The 18,486-nt window shown below is 40.8% G+C and overlaps 1 protein-coding gene across 1 annotated transcript in view; it reads left to right on the plus strand.

Moving 5' to 3' along the window:
• SNX25 (sorting nexin 25) overlaps positions 1–18,486 on the plus strand; it is a 130,082-nt gene that overhangs the window by 95,208 nt on the left and 16,388 nt on the right. Inside the window, exons 10-14 of the mRNA XM_006834437.1 lie at positions 1,528–1,659; positions 4,743–4,883; positions 8,169–8,282; positions 13,869–14,033; positions 15,976–16,093. Of these exons, the coding sequence (XP_006834500.1) occupies positions 1,528–1,659; positions 4,743–4,883; positions 8,169–8,282; positions 13,869–14,033; positions 15,976–16,093 (670 nt within the window). The remainder of the gene's footprint in view (positions 1–1,527; positions 1,660–4,742; positions 4,884–8,168; positions 8,283–13,868; positions 14,034–15,975; positions 16,094–18,486) is intronic.

The raw sequence follows: 18,486 nt of genomic DNA on the forward strand, positions 1-18,486 counted from the left end.
CATACTGAAGACTGTGCTCTTTGATCTTCATCAGTAAATGTTTTAAGTCCTCTTCACTTTCAGCAAGCAAGGTTGTATCATCTGCATATCGCAGGTTGTCCTATCAAGATCACCCCCTTTGAAATCTCAGTCACTGTAACCTTTTGTCTTGAATTTAACTGGCCTAGCAAAAATTGCTGTGAAGCCACTCTTTTGATTGTATCTTGCTCTCTGGGTCTTATTAGTAAATCTAAGACTCATTCTTGGTTGCGATTCTTAACATAAAATCATCATCATTAACTTTAATCTTGCTTAAAAGATTGATGGAGAGATCTCCTTGTAGAACTAACTTATTTTTTGCACAGTATTTTTGGCACCCATCAAGTTGAATGCTTGCTGAAGCCCAGGTGTTTGGTTAAAAATGAAGATGCTCCATATAATGTGAGATCCCAACTTTACTAGCTTTTGCATCACTTCTGCAGACTTCTTCCACTAATTCCTGGATGTTCAGATACAGTTTCTTTATTTGTTGAGGTCAACAGTCTCTTCTCCCTTGGTTCATCTTTGAAGTCTCCATGACCTTCCTTAAAATACTAGAGCTGTCTAAAAGCTGTTGTTTTATGTGGAGCAGCATTCCCATACACTTGTTACAAAGCATCAGTGATTTGGAAAGATGTCCACTTGTGCTTTGATACTGTTCCTGACCTCAGAATCATTATTTTCCATGACACTCAAAGTATCCTTTTTTCGGAAAGCACCCTAAGGAGACTAAGACAAGTGCTGGGAGAACTTGCCTGCAGCCATCCACTGATTACAGAGATGTGTTCAGCAACAACCCCCCCCCCTTTTTTTTTTTTAAATAATAAACTCGTACATTATGAATTGGAACCCTAGTAGCGATACTTTTTTTTTTTTAACCTGCCCTTGTTCATACTGGAGTAAGCTACTTTCCTTAATAAAACTTAATAAAGCTTAACCATCTCTCCCTTTTAACAAGTCTCCACACCAGCAGTGTAATGTGCTACTGGATGTAAAGCTAGCCTTTTCATTTCATTTTCTGAAATCTTCTTCCTAGGTTTGTTTCTCTTTTCTTCCCACTACAGAGATGTTGTGAGTCTAGAGCAAACTGTCCAATTTTAGAATTAATATTGGCAAGAAGTCATGAACCAGGCAGAATCCCAGAAACATAAATGACAAATGCGTGATGCTGTGCAAGTTACTAAAGAATAGAATGAAACAGAGTTTGACCCTGCCTTCTGGGAGGGAACATACTGATTATGGAACAAAAACATAATTTTTTTTCATTTAAATGACGCCATGGTGACGTTTAATTGTTGGACGCTGGCATAGCCAGGAGTTTTGAGGAAGCAGAGAACCTTGTAGACTGTAAGTTCAGGAGTGTTTGGAACAGAGCAGCTGGCCTCAAACTGCAGAGGTTCATAACCCTGTGTCTTTGTGTTGGCGGGGGGGTGGGGTTCTTGCAATAGAGATAGAAGGAAATGGCATTTTATGTGGTTTTGTAACTCCCAGGATGTTTCCCTGTGGCAGATTGTTTCCAAGCTGAAGGATGAAATTATTCTAATGGAGAAGGAGCGCACTGACCTTCAGTTGCACATGGCAAGAACGGACTGGTGGTGTGAGAACCTCGGCATGTGGAAAGCCTCCATCACCAGTGGTGAGGTAGGACCTCCGCTTTCCTCTGGATTTGAATTTATAAGACAACATTTTTGTCCTGAGTAATTAAGATTGAGGAGGGAAAACTTACATTCATTCTTTAAGACTACGTTGTTTTACTTCCCCATCCCTACCTCCACAACCTTATTGTTAGTCTGTTTGACATATAATTGGAAAACTGTATTTAGGCTGCCTGTGTACATCTGCTCTTGTACCACTTTATATAGAAATTTATCACTGTTAATTGGAGTTATAAGCTAGTTTGGGATGTTGTTGTTGTTGTTAAGTGCCATCGAGTCAGTTCCGACCCATAGCAACCCTGGCTAGGGTTTCTGAGGAGTGGCTGGTGAGCTTGAACCGCCAACCTTGCAGTTCAAACAGCTTTGCAGTCTGGCGCATTAACCCACAGCGCCACACCAGGATAGGACCAATTAATGTCCTTGATTTTATTTTTCCGTTGAGACTTGAAATAAAATGGAAAGCACTTTTTGAAATTTAAAGATCAACATTTTAGATGTTCCTGATAGTTTCAACTTGCTGTGACTTTACTTGCTCAAAACCCAATAGCTCTACAGTCTTCAATAGTGAATATATATTTTTCCCTTTAAATGAGCAATTTTTTTGCTATTCTTTGAGGGATGTAGTTTTCGAAATATACTGTATCACTTTTCTTTTGTCTGCAAAAATACTTGCATTTAGGAAGAAAGGTACTTGCAGGGGTCTACATTGTTACTGCTGATAACTCCTCCTTTCCCATTGCCCATTGTTGTTGTTGTTATGTGCTGTGAAGTCAATTCTGACTTATAGCGACCCTGAACAGGGTTTCCGAGGCCGTAAATCTTCACGGGAGCAGAAACCCTCATCTTTCTCCCATGGAACAGCTGGTAGTTTTAAACTGCTGACCTGTGGTTTGCAGCCCGATTCGTAACCACTACGCTACCAGAGCCCTACTGCCAGTCATATATAAATTAGATATGATAGTCTTGTCCACAATATAACGCAAAGAACAGTGTCAGTGTCCTAAGCAAGACAATGGTCATGCTTTGTCCTATTATTGTTTCATAATGCTTGTTGAATACTCAACAACTGAGATTTGCAAGGACACATCTACTTGAATTGTGTATACCTTTGTGTATCTCTACCTTTGTCCCTTCAACCCAGTTACTGTTAATACTCTTACTGGGCTTAAATTCACAACCTTAATTCACCTCTGGATTAAACAGCAAAACAAAGCATGTTCCCCACGAACTACCTTACAAGCGCAGACATTACATGGGAGGTTAAACAAGTACTCTTTGTATGCCCTTGGCACTTGCTGGCACTCTCATCAAGCTAAGCTGCAGGACAATAAACTTCTTGAGGTGAGGCTGGGGCAGTGGGTCAGAGAAGGTTACACTCGGCCTGGTTGTACCATTGAAAAGAAGCCTGTAATAATTGCAGATGGAGATATTTGGGGTGGAAATCCAGGAAGTGATAGATTTCTAAGGCTACATGATGTCAAAAGATAGTAGAATATGCCAGTGGAAGGGAAATAACATAAACTCTGTTACCTCCTCAGTTTTGCCTCAGGCTGTTTTGTGGTTGTTAGGTGCCATCCAGTCAGTACCCACCCATAGCGACCTTATGCACAGCAGAATGAAACACTGCCAGTTCCTGGGCCAACCTCACCACTGTGGCCACGCTTGAGCCCATTGATGCTGCCACTTGGCCAATCCATCTCGTTGGGGGTCTTCCTCTTTTTCTCTGACCCTCACCTTACCAAACATGATAGCCTTCTCCAGCGACTGTATGTTTACTAAAATCATATTCCGAAGGCAAATGTTAAGAAAGAAAAAGCACTTACCAAGGCCCTTAGTTCTAATATCAACAGTTGCTCAAGAGTTTGCTATGGTACCTTGGTCACTGAGAAGTAAATAGAAACAGAGAAGTCAGCCGACTCCCAGAGTCCACAGAGTAGACCCACATAGGAATGTGTAATGGAAGGTGATGTTGATGCTGTATTAGTCTCCCCTGAGTTCTCATACAGGGCAACTCACTTAATAGATGTGTCATCCTGAAAAAGCCAGTTACCCTGCCTGCGCTTCCCATCCCTGCAGTGGAACAATAGGCCTAACCTTGCAGGGCTCAACAGGGTACTCAGCAAATCTCTTTGTGATACCAGTTCAAATATAATTTCCATGTATTGTTTTTTTGTTTATTCTCCATGTATTTATGTTAAAAATAATAGTAGCCAATCTAAAATTATGATTGTGTGTTGTCTGTGTGACGAGTCGTAAATTAAGAGGTAGAAGAAATTGTATCTCCCAATGAAGAGTTTCACAAGACTAGACATGATGGTTTGTTGAGTCCTAAAATTAAACTGGGAAGACCCTCTGCATGAGATTCTGGAACAGCAGACACCTATCTATCTACTTGCTGTTCAATTCCTTTTTCAAGGAAGTTCATGCAGCTAGGATTGTTTTAAGCCTGCTGTGTTAATTTTCTGTCGCTATGTAACAAATTACCACAAAAAACTTCGTAGCTTCAAACAACTCCCATTTATTAGTTCATGATCTGTATGTCAGAAGCCTAGCATGGTGTGGTTCAGTGCTCTGTTCAGTGTATAATAAGGATGAACTCAGTATCTGAGTGCTTGTCCTGAGGATCTGGGGGAAAGTTCATTTCCAAGGTCATGAATTCTGTATTGACAGAATTCAATTCAGTTCCTTGCAGATAGTAGGACTGAGGTCCTTGTGTCCAGCTGGCTATTGACTTGGGGGTCACTCTGAGTTCCTAGAAGTCCTCTCAGCTCCTTTTCATATATCTCCTCCATCTCAAAGCTAGCATGTCAAATCTTTATGCTTTTAATTTCTCTGCCTTTTTCTCAACTTCTTAGGTTAGGCCCACCCAGATAGTCTCCTTATTTTATAGTCAGCTGTGCCATATAACATAACCTAACTACTAGAATGAAAGCCATCATATTCACAGCTTTGGGGATTACACAGGGCATGTACATCAGGGGTTGAGGTGTGGGAATCATGGAGGACATTTATAATTTTGCCTGTCACATCTACTCATCCTGCTTTTTTTTTGCTGCTGTTGTTTTCAAGGTTACAGAAGAGAATGGTGAGCAAATGCCCTGCTACTTTGTCATGGTAAGCTTACAAGAAGTTGGAGGAGTTGAAACAAAGAACTGGACAGTTCCGAGAAGGCTCAGTGAGTTTCAGAATTTACACCGGAAACTTAGTGAGGTATGAATACTTGTGAACACAGGATTCTAGAATGATTGAACAAAAAGAGATTCAAGATCTCATTTTTACAGATAAAGAAACTGATTACTCCTTTTTCTTTTTCTGTTGATATGGCAAAGTGGCATTTTTGGCTTGGCATTTGGAAATTTACTCAGAGATTATCTTGTCTAGTCTAGATCCTTTATGATTATATATATATATATATGTCTGATCTTCATTGTAAATTCCCATAGAACTTCATTGCTGCAAGGGACCTGTGGATTCATCTAGGGCTAGTGGTTTTGAAGCTGCCAGAGGTGGCTCAGTAGTGGATAGTTAAATCAATTACAGATATTATAGGTTACACCAATAAAAACAGGATAGACTATATTGGAGTGCATCACTTGTAGTAGAAGAGGCAGCAAAATGTAGTTGTTGAAAGTACAGACCCCAGAGACAGATTGTATTAAGTTCAAATCCTAACTCTGCCACTAACTAGCTATATGACTTTGTCACTCAATCACTTTGTACTCCAGTTTGCTCATGAATAAAATACAAATAGTAGCTACCCCACCTGATGCACAGGATTGTGAGAATTAAGGGAGTAAAGAGATGCAAAGCAATAATTTTTTACCTTCCACTCAGGCCATTTCCTGAGTGAATCTGGTCCATTTACTTTCATTTTATTTAAAAAATTCAAAGTGCCAAAGTATTTTTCCTGTATATTTGTCTCACAAAGTGGGCATCTGAATATATATACAGCAAAACCTTGGTCTTAAATTGCCATCTTATTTAAAAGACATGAATATAGTTACATGTTTTTAAAATTCCATTAAAAAGATTATCTTTTTAAATTATTATTATTGTCTTCATCATATTAAAATTAATGGTGAACTCCTAGTAGGATAAATCACGTCTCATAACAGGAAGAATCCCAGTATCCACAAAAACAAGTTTACCCAGAAATCTTTGTGGGCAGAGGGACAGCGGCACTTTCTCATCTTATTCAAAAAGACCCTTTCAACTTTGATGATTAGTGGCCACTCACTGAAAGAATGAAAAATCTGGGTTCAGGTTAGTATTGTGAGGAAGTGAGCAAGATACCCACTAAGGAAGATGTCCACATTTGTGGATTTAGAGACATAATAACCTCATATGGATGCGAAAGCTAGACAGTGATTAAGGAAGATCGTAGAAGAATTGATACCTTTGAGTTGTGGTGTTGGAGGAGAATACTGAAAGTGCCATGGACTGCCAAAAGAACCAATAGATCTGTTTTGGAAGAAGTGCAACCAGAGTGCTCCTTGGGGGCCAAGATGGCTAAGCTTTGTCTCTCAAACCCATGTAGACCCCAAATTTAGCTTGAGTTAAAAGTTGCTGATTAAATATAGAAGGAAAGAGGAAAGGGAATTTAAGGAAGACTTTGACATAAAATATACTTGGGAAACAAAATATACTTAGAAAATAGAAAATAATTACTCTGAAGGTAGTAGGAGAAAGAAGCATTGTAAAATTCCATGTCCATCTCACCTTTTCTTCATCTGTGCACTGTTCTCTCCCTTTCTGTTCCTATCGTGTGAGTTTTCATTTTTGGAAAGAACTTTCCTGTGGACAACTGTCACAGGAAGCACCTTTCCGATCTCTGGTGATTTTAATTTCTCTTCCAACTCACTTCTCTAAAATGTCACCCTGAATTTGGTCCCTGACTTATTAGAGCCTTCTTAGGTGAATGTCGTAGCACTTGTGGTCTACATAGGAAAGGCCAGGTTTCCGTTTTCCTTTTTCACCACCCAGGGTACTCGCATGCACTTATTACCATTGTTGTAACTAGTTGCCTGTTGTATCTTTGCTGTGGCTTTAACAGCCAGGGACTGCTGTGACCCTTCCCCATACTGATGATGACAAGAGGAGTGGAAAACATGGCAGGAAAACTCTATGCTCATTTGCTTTTCAATCCCAGCCGATTTCATGAAGTATTTCAAATGGCTCCAGTGCCTTAATGAAGACCAGTGGTTGGAAATAGTGGGTGGTAGGGTCTGGTGCATTTGGAGCCTACTCTTTCAATGCCTGGCAGAGTTTTGTGGGAATTATCACTAAGTCAGTGGACCTCGGTTTTCATTCTGAGCCTTGGTTCTTTCACGTGTAAAATAGAAATGAATAACTCCCAACTCAAAAGACTATGGGGCGAGGAGTAGGGGAGGGTTGGTGGCAGGAAATAGCACATGCCAAGCTTCTGGCACAATGTCTGGGAAAGTATAGAACTTCATCCACAAAGGATGGCCTATTGCTGTTCATTAATAATATATTTTATTATTGTTAGATTTATATTGTACAATTTGCAATTTAAGTTTTTCTTTCCATTGTCTCCTACAACACAAGTTGTTCTTTCCATTGTTTCCTTTGCCAACTTTGATAACTTTTTACAGAGACATTATAAGCAAAACACATGGTAATAGAATTTTTTTCTTCCAGTAACACAGGTTTTCAGGCCTACTGTATTTCACTGCTGTTAGGTGTTGTGCAAATGTGCACTCTGCAAACCCATCTTATCAGCCTAGTGTTGTGATTTCCTAGCTCTCAGGTTTTGTAGGTTTGAGTTGTAGCTTTTTCTATCAAGTGTCCTATTCCTCCAGGTTCTTTGAGCCTGATTAATACAGATAGTTTCAAGGCATCTTAAATCAGAACAAGTAGAGGAGGAAGATGTTTGATGTTTTCTAACTTTGTAGCATGGTAGGATAAGCACTGGTCAGCAATTCAAACCCACCAGCTGCTCCTATACAGGATCACTATGAGGTGGAACCAACTCGATGACATTTAACAACAACTATAATAACTCTCTGGTTTCCCAAGTATGCTGTCCTTCTTCAGGGACTGTTCCCTCCAGATAATATGTCCAAAGTACAGAGGTGAAGTCTTGCCATACTCGCTTCTAAGGAGCATTCTGGCTGTACTACTTCCAAGATAGATCTGTTCATTCTTCTGGCAGTCCATGGGATATTCAGTATTCTTCCCTAACATCATGACAAATACATCCGTTTTTCTGTGGTCTTGCAGAGGGTTAGTGAAAAAGAGGAAAATTCTCTACAAGGTGGATTGACACAGTAACTGTAACAATAACTCCAGCACCCCTGCTGCTGTGAGGATGGCATGGGACTGGGCAGTGTTGCATTTTGTTGTCTTAGGGTCACTACGAGTCAGAGCTAACTCAAAATCACCTGACAACAGCAACATGTGTAATGATAGTGTTTTAAGATTAAAATATAATAGCATAATACTAATAACATTTGATTTTTTTTCCCCCCACAGTGTTTTCCTTCTTTAAAAAAAGTCCAGTTGCCTTCTCTTAGCAAGCTGCCTTTCAAATCTATTGATCACAAATTTATGGAGAAATCAAAGAATCAATTAAATAAATTTTTACAGGTAAGCAAATGAAAGTCTTGTTGTTGTTGTTTTTAAGTGAAACTGTCATCATCTTAACAGCTTGCTGCTTTGTGTCCTGTTCTCATGGTTCATGCTAGAACCTTTGTATTGAAGCATAATGTACATACCCAAGAGCACACATGACTTGGAGATACAGCTTTCTCCGTTTTCATGAACTCCACACCTAGTCCAAGAAACAGAATATTTCCAATACCCTGCAGCTTCCTTCCCATCACTACTACCTACACTAAAGCCAACCACCATCCTACCTTCTAACAGCAGTAATTGGGTACACTTGTTTTTTGATTTCATGTAATTGGAGTCATACAGTCTGGGCTCTTTTGTGCCTGACTTCTTTCACTCAACATACATGCATGAAATTCATCCATCATGTTGTTTTAGTTGTTGTTGTTGTTGTAATTGTGCTGTCGAGTCAGTGCGGACCCATAGCCACCCTGGAGAGGGTTTCCACGACCTTGCAGTTCAAACTGACCTTGCAGCCCAACTTATTATCCTACAACACCACCCCAGGATTCACTGAATAGGTCTTTTGTTGTATGAATACACTACAGTTTATTTGTTCTCCTGTTGGTGGGCATTTGGATAGTTTCCATTTTGAGGCTATTGTGGGGAGTGCTTTTGAAAACCTTGTGCTCATCTTTTAGTGAATGTATGTTGCGTATGATGTGGTGATGGTGTGGCACTATGGGCTATTGTGTCAGACTGCAAAGTCATTTAAACTGCAAGGTCAGTGGTTCAAGCTCACCAGCTTCTCCTTGGAAACCCTATACAGGGTCTCTATGTGTCGGAATTGACTCAGTGGCACTTAACAACAACAACAACATGGTGTGGTGCTGTGGGTTAATGCACTGAACTGCAGAAATCAGTTTGAACTGCAAGATCGGCAGTTCAAGTTCACCTGCCGCTCCTCGGAAACCCTATACAGGGTGTCATTATAGGTTGGAACCTACTCGACTGCACTTAACAACAAAATAACAGACCTAGGAGGAATGGGTTTGCTAGGTTATAGGGTATGTTTGTGTTATCCTTTAGGACATACTTCTGTAGAGTTTTTCAAAGTGCTTCTTTCTAGCAATCTCACCATAGTGTTTAGATTGTGTGCGTATATACATTTATAAAAGAATTTCCCTAAGGAAATCAAATAATTGTAACTTAGAAAAACTTCCTGAACTTTATTATGGCAGAACCATTAATGTTGAAATGTTCTTCAAAGATAGAATTTAAGACTAGTATTACCGTTTTACTGATGATGCAGAAGGACTAGGAAATACTAAATGTACTTAGCATGGAGTACCTGATTAAATCATTTAGATGAATTTAAGGTCTAGTTTGTTCCCTGAATGTGTGTGGGACAAAGAAATCAGTTTGACTTTGGTTCCTGAAGGAATTTCCTGCAGTAGAGATGCCTTTTTTGAAGGCAGCCAGGCATCACTTACATTGGTGCCAGTGAATGGGGATCACTAACCTTAGAAAAGGAGGGGGAATGATTTAATCTTGCATAGTCACTGATTCAGTTAATCATGACTATGCAATGAGGCCCTAGTCATAACTCTGCAATAAAACTGTTAACAGCCTTTGAGCATGCAGGTTTGGGAGCTTCCTAGATTGGTGAGAACATCGCTCTGGGGAGGAAGATGCGTCCCTAGGACAGTGAAAGCCCCATGCCAGGACGCCTGCCTGATACAGTCTTGCTTGATGTGTTTCTCTGTTTTTATCTTTTCTGGTTGCAATAATTGGGTAACTGCAACTGAGTAGTGTCAAGAGAATTCTGTGAGCTTTCCTAGAGAATTAATGAACCTACAGGTGGCAATGAGGGCCAGCCAGTGTTTGGATCTGCCTATTTGGAGACTTGGTGTGGCACTGTAGAATAAACACTGGACTGCTAACTGCAAGTTTGGCAGTTCAAACCTACCAGTGTTCCTTGGAAATCCTATACAGAGTTGCTGTGAGTTGGAACCAATTTGGTGGCACTTAACAACAACAACAGCAGCAACAATTTGTCTGTCAGACACAGTCCTAACCTGTGAACCATGCCTTATCTTGGGGTGATTAATTTGGAGAAAGACTGAGCAAGCAGTTGATGAGAAGGACAAAGTCCTATTTTGGCTTGGCTCAGGGCAGTCAGAGGTGAGATAATGCGCTGCAACAAGGATAGCAGAGGCTATGGAACTGGGGGAAGATGAAAACTTGATCCATTTCCCTGTGGGAATTGGTCTCATGCTGGTCCCTGATCCTTACCACACAGTTAGCAGAGAAGGTGGGATATACCCACTTTGCCCCCAGCTTATTAGCATTGTAATATGTGTTATTAAAATTGAAGATTTTAAGTCCCAGGTATTTGGCTTTGAAATCCTCCAGCTGATTCTTTGGTTTAACCCTGGGAGGGTCTCTGTTTTGTCCTCCCAACCCTTATGACACCTTGTCTGCAGAGATTGGGCTTCTGCTCTGCCCTTGCAGCAGTGCAGGGCGAGTTTTATCTGTGCTTTTAATGAACTGTGGTTGTTGGAAATGGGTTAGTGAATTATGCTGCTGTGCTGAGAGAAAATGCGCTCTGGTGCACAGCTAGTAGGTGACGTGAGCATGGCTTAGAGTGAGAATAAGCAGCAAATTCAGGTGAAACTGGTCCCCAGTGACCTTTTAATGTAAAAGGGTTTTAAATGAGAGAAAATGAAGGCTTGCATTGGTTGTCATTTTCTCACAGACCTTATTTGAACCTGCTCACCATTCAGTAGATAGGCTACACAGCAGACTACAGTTTCAGAAATACCCCACAAACTGCAAACAGTAAAAGCAAGATGTGGCATGGCTAGTTTGGTCTGTAAGGCAGATATTATTAAGTCCATAGGATTCCACGGAATGTTTGTTTGTTGTTAGCTGCCTTTGAGTTGACTCTGTCTCCTCATGATTGTATACACAACAGAAAGAAGTGTTACCCAAACCTGTGTTAACCTCACAATCGCCAGCCTGTTAGTCCATCTTAAACATTCCTGAATGTTTATATATATTATATGGTTCCCTAACAAAGCATACTAATTAATACAGACATTTGATAGTCTGGCTAATCATTCTTGCCCTTGCTATCAAATATATGCCTTGCTTCATGCCTGTGTACCATACCAATTACTCCAGCCTTGCTGAACTTCTTTACATTTCCCCCCAACAGTCCTCTGCTCATTTCTGGGCATGCATGTGCTATTAGCTCTTGGAATGGTCTTCCCCTTCCTCCATCAGCCACTGAGTTGTCATTGTAGATTTTCACTAGATCAAAATGCTCTAAGTGTTTCTGTGACGGTATAGGTGGGGGTTAGGGAATTTACTGTCCCAGAGTGGAGGACCCTGGGACCACCAAGGAAGAAGAGCAGGAGCAGAGTGTGGGACCCTACCCAGAGAAGCAGCGATACCAAAGATGGAGGCAGAGATGATGACATGGAGAGACAGAGTAGCTGAGGACTCTAGACTCAAGGAGGGAGGGGGATGTGTGCTGGCAGCCAGGGGCAGGCTTGCAGGGTGTGCCCTTTGGTGTTTGAATGATTGTATATTCCTGAGTGTTTTGGTGCACATCCAAACAAACAAACAAAAATACCAGAGGGAATAGTAGCAAATACTGTTGAATGATGAAGCATGCAGGGGGTTGTAATCATTACAATGAAACAAATGCAGTAGGATGTCCCCATGTAAACTATCAATTCACAATAAAAACTTAAAAAAAAAAAAAAAGGTAATTATAAATGCATATATTCTATGCTGATCAAGATTAGGAGGTATCTTAGCAAATACAGTTTATCAGAGCTTTCTATATGTCAAGAATATTTTGTCTCTCATCTTAAAATGTTTGAAAGTAACAATTATTATTTTATATAAAAACAAACAAAATAATGTTGGAGTGTGGATTAGCTGAAGAATCAGATGAGTCCAGGAGACCGTGTAACTCCTAACGTGCGCTTACATACCAGTTGAAGTGGATATTTAAAATCTGAAGAGGGAATATAGGCCTATTTATTGGGTGCAGAGACAGGGAAGGCAGTAGTGGCACTGGTTGCCTGTCTCCCAGAACTCCTTTCCTCTACCACTAGACTACTGCGGGATACAGGAAGCTGCTGACCACTGAGTGCTGGGCCCTCTCAAGGCTGCTGATTCTAGGGAGAGTCTTAGGGTTTGTCAGATTTCCATCTTTGTCTGAACAAATAGAATGTGAACTTGTGGACCTAGAGCTTAACCTGCACTGCCACCCTAGCTGTGGCTTCAGCACAGTCCTCGGTGTTTTGTCTTCCCCAAGAGTGTGAGTCCTGGTGTGGCACTATAGGATAAGAAACGTTGGGCTACTAAAGCAGCCACTCCTGGAAACCCTGTACAGGTTGTTTTGAGTCAGAACTGACTTGATGACACTTAACAACAAAGGGGTTACATCCTAAATGGGGACAGAGTTCCCATTGGATTGTTCCTGAGCTCATTATCTTATATTGCTTGGCACCCTGTGGTCACTTTGTTAAGTTCACTGGCTTATCCTAGCATTGGCTTGTACATAACAAACTTGATTTATATTCTCCTTTCTTCACTCCTGAAGTTAGAGAAGTCCACACAGAACTTTAGGAAATTTTCAGTTTAAGGGCCAGTAACAGCAGTATATTGGTGTAGACAAGCACGTTGTGGAAAGCAGCAGCACGGTGAAGTTAAACTAGTTCCTGCAGGCAGTGCCACCATGTGATAACTCAAAGTTCTGTTTTCATGTACAAAGTCTGACCACAGCCATAAAAGGATGGTTCAGTGGTGTCTATGTGTATGTAATGTGCAAAATGTTAAGTTGTTCAAATATAAATGCAAGTTAAGCTGCCTTTGAAAGGTGGCACCCCGCTAGCATGTAAGCTATGCTGTTGTTTTGTGTCATTGAGTTGGTTCCAACCCATAGTGACCCTGTATAGGGTTTCCAAGGAGCAGCTGGTGAGCTTGAACCACTGGCTTTGCAATTCAAACTGACTTTGCAGCCCAGTGCATTAACCCATAGAGCCATACCAGGCATAAGCTGTATACAAAATAAGAATTTTTAGTTGCATGAACTGGACTGGAATGAGTAGGGGTTTTACAAACTTGAGGGATTTCTATCGTCTGCACAATATCCCCACAAGCACAGTGAATTTGGACACTCTATAAGGAGCTTTGGTAGTGTAATGGTTACGAATCGGGCTGCGAACTGCAAGGTCAGCAGTTCGAAACTACCAGCTGTTCCGCGGGAGAACGATGAGGCTTTCTGCTCCCGTAAAGATTTGTAGCCTCGGAAACCCTGTACAGGGTCGCTATGAGGCAGAACTGACTCCACGGCACAGCCAAACCAGCCAATAACACTTAGCTTGGAAAGCAGTATTTACCATTAAAATCACTGACAGTTGACCCAACGTCTTTTATTTAGGTGGGGACAGGTCAAGAAAATGGTTTTAGATTTAGAATTATGACCAGAGTAAATGCCCCACTACAATCAAGTCTACATTGTTTCCCGCTACTTGTAGTAGCTCTCATTAGTGTGGATATGCTCCTATTTAGGAATAATTAATCCTCTTTTTTTCCCCACAGAACTTGCTTTCTGATGAAAGATTATGTCAGAGTGAAGCACTTTATGCCTTTTTGAGCCCTTCTCCTGACTACCTCAAGGTCATTGATGTGCAGGGGAAAAAATCCACATTTTCATTAGCCTCATTTTTGGAAAGAATTCCTCGTGACTTCTTTTCCCACCAGGAGGTGAGTTTCTTAAAGATTGTGCCAATTTTGTAATACATTTGACTGGATGTCTTTTTGAAGGCTCTTTGAAGTAGTAGCTATTTGTTGAAAGTATACTACTAGCTAGTGAGACAGGGAAAACAAATCATCTGTTTTCAGTGGTTATCACCACAATATTTGGGGGAACCTACTTGTCCTCCCCTACAAGTCACTTGGAAGAGACAAGATAGAGCCATGACAAGATTAATAAAGGTGGGTAAGTGAAATGTGGATGGGAAGTTCATTAGGAGACCTTCTACAACAAAGCAGAGTACACAGTCCCTGGGGCTTAGGGAAGCAGAACGAGGACAGTCATTCTGGAGAAATAGGAGATCATTTTGAAGGTTCAGGGAGAAGGAGGGTGTGCTTTGGAACAGTCAGTGCATCATTTCACCAGATGGGAGGTTTCCGTAGTGGTCTAATGGAAGATAAGGCAAGGAGTACAAGGAGGGAGCAAGGTCATCGAAGGCCTCAAATGTCCTGCTGAGGAGTTTAAATGTTACTCTTTGGGAATGAAGAGCCAAGGAGTATTTTTGAAGCAAGATAATTCTAGCAGTTGTAGTTATAGATAAAGGAATGGCTCAAGAGAGACTTCAGATATTTGTATTCCTATATTTAGGGCATTAGACTTTCCTCCATTGCAGGATCTTGATTCACTTTAAGCCACTGGAACTCCTTCCTTCATTCTCTAGCAAATTGCATAAGAACATCTTTGAATTTTGGTATCTCCTCAGTCCTTCCCCAAATGCCACTTTCCTTACTTGCATTCTTCACCAGTATTGTTAAAAGAGTTTGGGTAGAAGGAACCAAAGATGAAAAGGAGCATCTTACTTTACTTTATTCTGAAATGGGCCAGAAATCAGTATAGACCCTTGAAGCATACACACACCTCTGTTCAGGTCGATGTGTAGACCCACTTCCATGCTAAGCTTCTGTTGTGGCCATCCATGCTATGCCTAACTTACCTCCATTTATCTCCCCATTTATTTCTGAATTTATAGTATGGCTCAGTCATTCCTGAAAATTATTTTTTGAAGATGAGTGTCAGTGTCTAAATCTAGTGGCTTCCTCTCAGTCCTTGCCTTCCTTTAAGCCTAAATACATTTGATGTTTCTGGGTTTCCAAGTGTTTTTATAGAACTCTCCGCTTCTGTGACTTCTCCTTAGTCTGTTCCTCTTTTCTCCCAATATAGATAACCCCCATTGGCCCTTTCCTCTTGGTGCCACCGCTTCAGTTTTTACCTCTGTGTAGACATTGGAATGACCTTTCTCAGCCATCCTTCCACAGCGTAATGTTTGTATCTCTGTGGTAGCACTCTATCTTGCCTTGTAGAAGTAGCTACTTGAGTATTTATGAGTACACCCAGGAACCTGTGAGCCCCTAAAAGTCTGGATCCACATCAGTTTCACTGGCATTAGCTTGGTGCCTAGCATATGACAAGTTCTAAACTGAACCCTGCAGATATGCTGATCAGGAAATGAGGTTTCACTCGAGAACAGAGTAAAAGCTTGCATCGGAACTTTGAAAAAAAAACTAAATTATTTCCAAATGCACATGTTTAAAAAAAGAATGAATGAGTTTAAAATAATTAAATTAAAAAGCATTACTGTTGAAACTTAAAATGTTTAGGAAGCAATTTTATTGTCTGTTAATTTACTGATTATTAATATAGTGACAGGAGTTTTTAAAATTACCTTATTTTAAAGCTTGAATCGGACTTTTGAATCAAGCTTTTTCCTTAGGTTACATGCGTGCAACCCTCCATATTAAAAATAGACCGATTTCTGCATATGGGAAAGGTGAGGAATTATTATGTAAGGCTAAAACATGAGCAAAGAGTTAGAAATTCATTTTTGAAGGAGAACAACTCTACCAGTTTTCTTGGATACGTGACCTGACTCCCGTAACTCTGTTGTGCCCTCAGGAGGAGGCCGAGGAGGACAGTGACCTGTCAGATTACGGTGACGAGGTGGATGGGAGGAAAGACTCCTTGGCTGAACCATGTTTCATGTTGATTGGGGAGATTTTTGAACTTCGAGGAAGTAAGCTGCTTTGTTATTATTTCGTAGTATCTGTTGGTTAATTAACAAAGACACCTAATACCCTAATATCCCGCTATTCTTGAAATCAGAGATATATTGATATTCATGCATTAATTCACTCAGGTATTTTAAGCGCCACCCAGATACTATGTTAGGTACCGAGTCAATATAACCTTTAGACAGATACTGCCTCTGTACTCATCGAGCTTAGGGTCCTGATTTACCCAGCATCATGTTCAGCTGAGTATAGAAAATACAGAGATTCTGGAATTTCTTTTCATGAGACTCAGTTTCATCTCCAAAACTTACTCAGAAGATCATTTTGTCTAGCAGAGGAACAGCCCTCTTGTCAAAAGGTGAGGTTTTAGTGCTGGTGAGCTAAGTCTCAACCCAATTTTCAATGACCTGTATTCCCTTAGAACAGCAACTCTCATTGTGGGGTGGGGTTGGGAGTGCAGGGATAGTTTGTCCTCCAGGGAATATTTGTTGTTGTTTGGGGACGTTTTGTTGTTGTCACAGTTCAGGGAGAAGAAGGCCCTACTGGCGTCTAGTGGGCCCATAGGACGGCCCCTCCCAACAAAGAATTACCCTGCTCACATTGCCAATAGTGCCAAGGTTGAGAAACCATGTTCTCGAGGTTTCTTAGGGAGATGTACTTGGAACAATAGCAAAAGGGGAACAAAAATACCTGTTGGTTTTTTTAAGGCTTTCATTGTGAATTGAGTGATAGCTATATGCCAGAGCATCTGTTTACTCTCAACCAATCACCAGTCGTTATTTTGTTTCAGGGCAATGATTACAATCCCATCCATGCAACATTGGTTTTCAGGGCAATGATTACAATCCCATCCATGCACCATTGGTTAACAGTATCTGCCTCTATTCCCTCTTTTTTTTTTTGATGTACACAGAAATACACAGGAATATATAATTGTTTAAACAACAAAAGGGCACATTTTGCAAGCCAGCCTCCTGCCCGCCAGCATACAGCCTTTCTCTTGGCATGAGTGTAGAATCCTCAGCTGCTCTCTCTCCATGCCATCACCTCTGCCTCCATCTCTGGTGTTGCTGCTTCTGTGGTCCTAGGGTCCTCTGAAAACTACCATTTTGAAAGACTGCAGTAGTGTCTGGACCCACCCGCCAAAAACAGAACTTTGGTGAAAGGTTAAATTGGAGTACATGACTTTGTCTTGAGTCCCTAATAGGGCTCTTTTCCACAGTCTCCCAAAACTAAACCTGAGACCAGAATATTCTCTCATAGCTGGAGCCTGGAAGTGTAGCAGGCACCTAAAGGCATACCCAGCCACCTAGAAGAGAAAGTGAATGAGAAGAGCAAGAATTTGCACAGCACAGTAATATCATCTACCAGTAAAATGCTGTCACATGAGTTTCCTAGACTCTGTTGACTCAGATTCTAGAGGAAGAAAAGAACTTGGTCCTATGTGAGAAATGAGGCTCTAGACATATCCCTTCTTATTTATTCCTTACCATGTCACTGGATGAATTACTGACAGATGAAAATATTCGAGTGTTGTTAAACACTTGATATGCTTGTTTTCTGTTTCTTTAATCTTCTTGTTATTAAGTGCCGTGGAGCTGGTTCTGACTCATAGCAATCCTGTATAGGGTTTCCAAGGAGCAACTGGTGAATTTGAACCACTGACCTTGTTGTTCAAACCGACCTTATGATCCAGTGTTTATCCTACAGTGCCACACGAGGACTTAGAATATAATAATGGAATCCTGGTGTAGCACTGTAGGATAAGTACTGGACTGCTAACTGCAAGGTCGGCGTTTAAAATTCACCAGCTGCTCTTCAGGAAACCCTATACAGGGTCACTGAGTTGGAACCAACTCCTCAGCACTTGGCAAACAGCAACACATACGATTATGAAATTCTGGTGGAACAGTGGGTTAAGCTTTGGGCTCTTAACTGAAAGCTTAGCAGTTCAAACCCACCAGCTGCTCCGCAGAAGAAAGCTGAAGTTGTCTGTTCCCTAAAAGATATGTAGTCTCTAACACCCTACGAAACACTTCTGCTCTGTCTTATGGGGCTTTTATGACTTGGAATTGACTTGGTGGCGGTGGGTTTGGTTTTGGTTTTGTATTATAATGCCGGACCCATGTTTGGTGATCACTATAATGCCTGGTTCAGTGAACTGATAGATGAATGGGCAAGAAAAATGTAAATGCAGGAATTAATTATCTTTGATCTTGAGTGAATTGTCATAGAACTTTTTTTCCTCCTAAGCCAAAGCTAAGAGAATATATGTATTACGAATCAGCCAATAATTTTGGAGCACATATTTTATATATAGCTCTGTAGAAAAAACAAGAAAATATATCAACTGTATATAGGTTCTGCCTTCATAAATTTATATTTTAGAGCTTTA

This window comes from Chrysochloris asiatica, unplaced genomic scaffold, assembly GCF_000296735.1.
Source record: "Chrysochloris asiatica unplaced genomic scaffold, ChrAsi1.0 scaffold00011, whole genome shotgun sequence".
Lineage (NCBI taxonomy): Eukaryota > Metazoa > Chordata > Mammalia > Afrosoricida > Chrysochloridae > Chrysochloris > Chrysochloris asiatica.